Below are 7,153 nucleotides of genomic sequence, written 5' to 3'. Positions count from 1 at the left end.
GTGGGTGATTTGCAGAATTGGCTATTAGGCCCTACTTGTATTTCCATTAAAAGGCCGGCCAAATGCAGCAGTAGAGCACATTTGCTTAAGAGCTTTTCTGAAACCATATCTCGTGTAAAGTAAGCTTTAAATTACTAAAAAAAGGTCAAACTTTTGGAGTTGTGTTTAATGATTTTGTGGCTGAGCTTGTGCACTGCTCAGAAACGAATCCTCTGAATTAATCTGCGCGCCCTCTGCCCTCGCAGTCAACCATCATGGCCTCCAGCATCTCGGTGAGAAGCTTCTCGATGAACCGTCAGCCCTCTTTTTCCAGCCGGTCCCTGATGGACACCGGCCGGGCTCGCTCTAGGGCCTCCGTCTCTTTTGTCGCCGCTAGCCCGCTGAGCCGTTCAGCCTCCATCAGCCAGGACCTCAACGGGCCAATCAGCCTGCAGCTGAACGGTCTGCATGGCAACAGCACCAACGAGAAGGAGGCCATGCAGAGCCTCAACAGCCGCCTGGCCAACTACCTGGACAAGGTCTGCAACGAGTCCTGCGTCGTCAGGGAAACGGTTCAGCAGTAACCTGAAACGCTCTCCTTCTCTTTATCCCCTTCAGGTGCGCTCACTGGAGCGCTCCAACGCCGACCTGGAGATGAAAATTAAGCAGCTGATGCTCGACCGCGTCCCCAAAGGTCATGATCTCGATTCCATGATGGCCCAAGCACACGCTGTGGAGCAGGAGGTGGGGATGAAAAGGCCTTTAGGCACATGCTACATTAACAGACACATGGCAGGAAGTTCAAAATCTAGTTTTTATGCACAAAAAACCCCCAACATTCATTCAAAAGGCAGCATTTGTCTCAGCATGAAGGAACGGATGGAAATTGATTTAAGAATTAAACTGAGTTAATGTGTACCAAACAAAACCAAGACAAAGTTAATGATTATTTTACCCTTTAAAAAACAGAATCAGCCACAGTTTAATGAAGAAATTTGTTAACTCATGTTTTTTGTTAATGTTACCATGTTACAGAGTTTTTTGAGCCCAACAGACCACACACAAAGGAATGGAGTGATTTAGACTTTAATAAGTGTTTAACCACTGTTAATGTTTATCAGGTGAGGAAGAAGACCTTGGAAAACGCTCGTCTCATGTTAGAGATCGATAATGCTAAACTGGCCGCTGACGACTTCCGGATTAAGTAAGTAAATACACAAAGATGATTAAATGTTTAATCAAATGATGCTTTTTGCGATAAAACTTGTAAACTATCAAGGATTTTGTGATAAAACTTGTAAACTATCAAGGATTTTCAAACTTATTGCTGCTGTGGAAACTTCTCTCACCAACCTGCTCAAATAAATATATATATTTTTTCTGTTTGGAGAGTTCTCCCCGTCCCCAGATTTATGAGGAAAGGTGCATCAGGTGGATGGACAGTCACCTGATAATGCAAAATAAAACGTGGTACCACTTTACAATAAGGCTCCCCTTATAGATGGCTAATAAATAGTTTAGTAATCCCTCTATAAACACTTTATAAATCATTAATAACTGCTTATTATGCATTAATTAAGGATGACAGAGACAAAACTGACCATTTTCTTGCCAATAGTGAGCCAAATCTGTTCACCTATTTCATCTAGAGTTGTTATATTAAACATTTCAGACTAAGTTACTACCTTGTAAGCACAATAAGCATTTGTAAACCTATTTATATATCGTATAATATTCTACTTTATCACTGCATTATAAGTATCTACAACTAATATTATAGCCTAAAAATATTAGGCTTACAAATGCTTATTGTGCTTACAAGGCTTAGTGTGAAATGTTTAATATAACAACTATAGATGAAATAACAGATTTGGCTCACTATTTGGCAAGAAACTGGTCACTTTTGTCTCTATCACCCTTAATTAATGCATAATAAACAATTATTAATTATTTGTAAAGTGTTTATAAAGGAATTAAATATGTATCTATAAACTATTTATTAGCCATTGATAAGGGGAGCCTTATTGTAAAGTGGTACCTAAAATGTAGTCATTGTTTCAAAGTTTAATAAGCTGAGGAATACACTAATGACTTTCAGTTATGAGGGTTCATGCAAAAAATTATAACAAAGTAATGTTTCAGAGGTTTAGTTGGTTCAGATTGTGCAAAAAGAAAAATAGTACGTTCTTTTAACACATGTTCTGTAGCAATTTTATGCAGTTGTTTTCTGCTGAGCCTAAATAATCAAAATAAGCATATTAATATATAGTGGTCCACAAAAGAGACTGTCAGTAAAGATATATCTGCACTAGATCTATAGTTTGAAGAAACTGACATTATGTGAGGTGATGCAGGTTATTATGTCTCATTGGCTATTTTAGGTCTTCTCCAGTTTGCATCTGTCCAAACATTTATTTTTAAAACTTTTTATTCTCTTATAAATGCAACTTGAAAAAAAAACTTGAACAAATAAGAGAAAATATGCATCCAAAATTGTAACTAGAGAAATATCTGTGTTGCCATTTTTTGCTTCATGATTTTCTACCAGGTGGGAGACGGAGCTGGTGATGTGTCAGTCCGTGGAAAGGGATTGCGTTGCTCTGAAAAAGGCCAAGACCGACCATGAGCAGATCATTGCTTCTCTCCGAGGAGATTTGGACAGCCTCAAAGAAGAGCTTTACTTCCTCAAGAAAAACCATGAGGAGGTAATGTTTGTCACACTTCAATGCTTTCTCTTTTTACATGCACACATTCATATGGATTTATTCATCTCACCGTTTGGCAACCTTCACTTTGCTCTGACATTCTCCTTGTTTTTAACCTTTTTTGGGGTTTAATGTCTCGTTTTCACTTTGGCCATCTCTCATTTTGCACAGTAAGCCCTCGACAAGCAGCACATTGTTTTGATGCTGGCCTGACCCAGTTTAGTGGTCTCTGCAGGTTTGCTAGTTCCAGAATGGACAGAAAAGGGTGCAGAGAGGTGGAACTAGTGTTACTGTGGATAAAAGGCAAGAGATAGCTGACTGCTTAGAAATAGACTCTTTCTGACCAATCAGCTGCTCTTTGAAGGGGAAGCTTATTCCCCTTATAACAGCAAATAGAATAATAAAAATTGTACTGAAACAATAACTAAAATCCATTTGGGTGACCCTTAAAGTATATTAGAATATTATATCTTACAGTAATCCATCAAGAACAAATGGCTTGTCTTTTAAATGTATGTTGTCTAATTTGACTAATGAGTTTGGTCCCATTGGTTGTGGGGTAGCTGCTTCCTATTTTTGTATAAAGCCACCTAATAAAATAAAAATATGAACATTTATCACAACTGATATAAATATGTAGCTTCTTATGAGGTTCCCTACATTTTCCTACTTTATACCAGGAAAAGATTCAATCATTGTGCACCAAATTTGAAAAAAATACACATTTTGCTTTCAAACAAAAACTTTTTTCTTTGTATTTGTTCAAATCCCCTTAACTTAAATAGACATGGATAGAAACTCATTAGCTTGACAAAACTGAAAAATCTTATTTTTTTACTTAGAAGTATCAAGCGTCTTGAAATTCCGCAAACACATTATGAACAGCAACACATGACCAATAATTTAATACAAACTAACTCAACATTGAGAAGAGCCATGTGAGGAATTTTAAGTCCATCCTACAATTATTTTAGTCATAACAGAAATAACTGGACGTAATCCCCTTCTGTTTTTGTTCTATCTCTCACATTGTTGTGGAGAAAGTTCAGCCTACTATCCATCCATTCATTCATCCATTCTCTTCCACTTATCCAGGGTCAGGTCATGGGGGTATCAGCCTAAGTAGGGGGGCACAGACTTCCCTCTCTCCAGCCACTTGGTCCAGCTCCTCTGGGGGAATCCCAAGGTGTTCCCAGGCCAGCCGAGAAACAGTCACTCCAGCATGTCCTGGGTCTTCCCTTGGGTCTCCTCCAGGTGGGACGTGTCCGGAACACCTCACCAGGGAGGCGTCCAGAAGGCATCCTAACCAGATGCCCGAGCCACCTCAACTGGCTCCTCTCGATGTGGAGAAGCAGCGGCTCTACTCGGAGTCCCTCCCAGATGATCGAGCTTCTCACCCTATCTCTAAGTGAGAGCCCAGACACCCTGCGGAGAAAACTCATTTCGGCCGCTTGTATCCAAGATCTCGTTCTTTCTGTCACAACCCAAAGCTCATGACCACAGATGAGGGTAGGAACGTAGATCGACCGGTAAATTGAGAGCTTCACCTTTTGACTCAGCTCTCTCTTCACCACGACAGACCGGTACAACGCCCGCTTCACTGCAGACGCCGCACCTATCCGCCGATCGATCTGTCGCTCCATTTTTCCCTCATTCGTGAACAAGACCCCGAGATACTTGAACTCCTCCACTTGGGGCAGGACCTTCTGGTTTTGCAAGCATAAGCTGTGTTGAAGTGTCTTTTAGAACGAAGGGAGTTTTTTATGTTCCCGGCAAACCTTCAAAACAAGCAGTAGTTATATTTTACATGTACAGCATTTAACTGCAACTTATCTTCTAAAGCTAAGACGACAGTAAGATGCTCAGTCTTCACATGGTTTCTGCATGTTAGTTTAATTTAAGGGTTCTTTATCTGAGGTTGTATAAATATTAGTTGTTTTCCTCCCCTTTACCCATCAGCGACAAAACCCAACATCATGCAACCAAAGTAAGTTAGATGTACTGCACACACCTCAGCAGGAATGAAAAGATATAGGTTGAATAGATCAGGGGTAAGATGATCTCTGTCCTTTCAAGTATTTATGAAGAACACCTGAATAATGAAAATGCCACCCTGCAGTTTCAGTTTCACAAAGCTGCTTTTAACTTAATACAATCCCTGTTTGCACAGATGTTAACTGGGATATTTAGAAACATTCACCATGCAATCATTACTAATAAACTTGCACACATTGAGGTTAAAATAGGTCTACGCTGAATTGTTTCTGAAGGAAATTGAGCAGATGAAGTCCCGCATCGCCAGAGATGAGGTGAATGTTGAGGTGGACTCTGCCACTGGGCCGGAGCTGGGGACCATTCTGTCTGAGCTGCGCTCCCAGTATGAGGGGATTGTCAAGAGGAACAAGGAGCAGGCGGAGCAGTGGTACCGCAAGAAGGTACGAGGAGAAACATGTTCCCACATTCACCGTTTTACTCGTTTCTAATTATTTTTCTTTGCATCACGTTCAGTTGGAGACGGTGCAAAACGAGGTGAAGGAGAGCAACGAGGCCTTACGAGGAGCCCAGGGGGAGCTGGTGGAGAGGCAGCGTTTCCTGCAGACCCTGGAGGTGGAGCTGGAGAGTCTGCACAAACAGGTGAACTAAAAGCTCAAACTTGTGGTGCAGCAGCCTGGCATGCCGTTATAAAGGAAAAACAATTAAAACATATAATTATATAAGTTTAATCTCCAGATTTAGAGCCGTACAAACATTATCCAGCGCTGCAACCAAGACTTCAAATGACTGCTGTTCACTTTGCACAAAAGCACTTTGATTTATAGGTCTGTATAAGGGGAGAGACTGGTTTCACGGGACATTTGTCAAACAGCCACAAAGAAAATCCTTAAAGGAATTAACGTTCAGTCGAGTTTCGTCTTTGTGCATCTCTGTTTTCTTGATGCTGCATGGTCTGGGAAATCTTTTTTATTTTTGCCTGTTTTTCTTTCTGTAATCCTATGTTGACAGTGAACATGTTCTCCCACGTTGATAAGACACACAAGGACATATGGGATTCAGTCCCTAAGGTGTCATAGAGGAGCAGGATTTTGTGGAGCACGTGTTTGTTCCAGGTACCAAGGCCTTATCGGTTCACAGGAATCTGCTGATTATTGTCTGAGAGGTAGTTTCAGAATCAGGAGACGTTCCTGAGGTTGGATTGGCAAACATGTTCTTATGCAATGGGAGAGGACTGAAGAGTCCTAACCTTCTGACTAATCGACTAAAAGGTGTTGCTAAAGACTCATTACAAAAGCCAAACCTTCATCAGTTTTTCTGTGCTTCCAGTCCTTTTCCTTTAACGATGATAATTCATAAGGATTGAAGCAAAACATGTGAAACTTTAGCGCTTTAAAGCTCAGGCATATTTTACAGTAGAGCTATCATTAAAAGTTTAAAAAGGTCATGGAAATTTGTACTTTACAGAGTCAGAGTTTATTTATTTGTCATTCGCACCACATGTGGTACATGTGGTGGAATGAAATTGTGTACACAGGGTCCCAGTTACATCCAACAAAAAAAATGTAAAAGAAAAACAGTAATAAGATCTAAGATGTGAACTAAGAAAAATGTTTAACTAAAAATACGTTGAGCACTAGTAGCATACAAACAATACGCCGAACAGCAGCACGAACACGAGTCTGTGTGAGCAGATGAGCACGAATGAACACAGCAACATGAAACGGATCAGCAGCAACATGATGTGATATTTTTTAGAGATTCATAAGTCTAACAGCCTCAGGGTAGAAGCTGTTCCTCAGTCTAGTGGTTCTACACTTAATGCTCCTTAACCTCCTTCCTGACGGAAGCGGAGCAAAAAGTGTGTGCGCTGGGTTAGTGGGGTCCTTCATGATGCAGGTGGCCTTCTTCCTGCATCTGGAGGTGTAGATGTCTAATGACAGTGGGGAGACTGACTCCAACAGTCTTCTGTGCAGCCTTCACCACTCTCTGCAAAGCTTTTATTTCTGCAGCTGTGCAGCCTCCATGCCACACGTTGATGCTCGAGCACAGGATGTTCTCCACTGCACACCTGTAGAAGGAGGTGAGGACTGAGCTTCCCAGACCAGCTCGTCTCAGCCGTCTGAGGAAGTAGCGTCTCTGATGAGCTTTCTTGATCAGGCTGGTGTTGTTGGTGCTCCAGCTGATGTTGTCATTCAGGTGCACACCCAAGTACTGGTAGCTGGAGACCACTTCCACCGCAGATCCTCCTATGTTGGGTGGGTGTGTTTGTTCCTTCTGAAATCCACGACCATCTCCTTTGTCTTCTTCACATTGATGTGAAGATTATTCTCCTTGCACCAACTCTCCAGAGTTCCACTTACTGCCTGTAGCTGGACTCGTCTTTGTGATGCATCCCACCACTGCCGTATCATCTGTCTATTGGGGTTGTGTGTGTGTGTGTGTGTGTGGGTGTGGGAGAACTCACCTTGCAGATG

The 7,153-nt window shown here is 41.5% G+C and overlaps 1 protein-coding gene across 1 annotated transcript in view; it reads left to right on the top strand.

The window, feature by feature from the left end:
* The first annotated feature begins 239 nt into the window (after positions 1-239).
* The window catches only part of si:ch211-243g18.2 (uncharacterized protein LOC559906 homolog), an 11,116-nt gene continuing 4,202 nt past the window's right edge, over positions 240-7,153 (top strand). Inside the window, exons 1-6 of the mRNA XM_037692169.1 lie at positions 240-518; positions 598-723; positions 1,101-1,183; positions 2,528-2,684; positions 4,955-5,119; positions 5,193-5,318. Coding sequence (XP_037548097.1) covers positions 255-518; positions 598-723; positions 1,101-1,183; positions 2,528-2,684; positions 4,955-5,119; positions 5,193-5,318 — 921 coding nt within the window. The 5' untranslated portion in view covers positions 240-254. The remainder of the gene's footprint in view (positions 519-597; positions 724-1,100; positions 1,184-2,527; positions 2,685-4,954; positions 5,120-5,192; positions 5,319-7,153) is intronic.

The sequence above is a fragment of the Nematolebias whitei genome, chromosome 18 (genome assembly GCF_014905685.2).
Source record: "Nematolebias whitei isolate Nwh7 chromosome 18, NemWhi1, whole genome shotgun sequence".
Lineage (NCBI taxonomy): Eukaryota > Metazoa > Chordata > Actinopteri > Cyprinodontiformes > Rivulidae > Nematolebias > Nematolebias whitei.
This window is presented reverse-complemented; position numbering and strand designations above follow the sequence as displayed.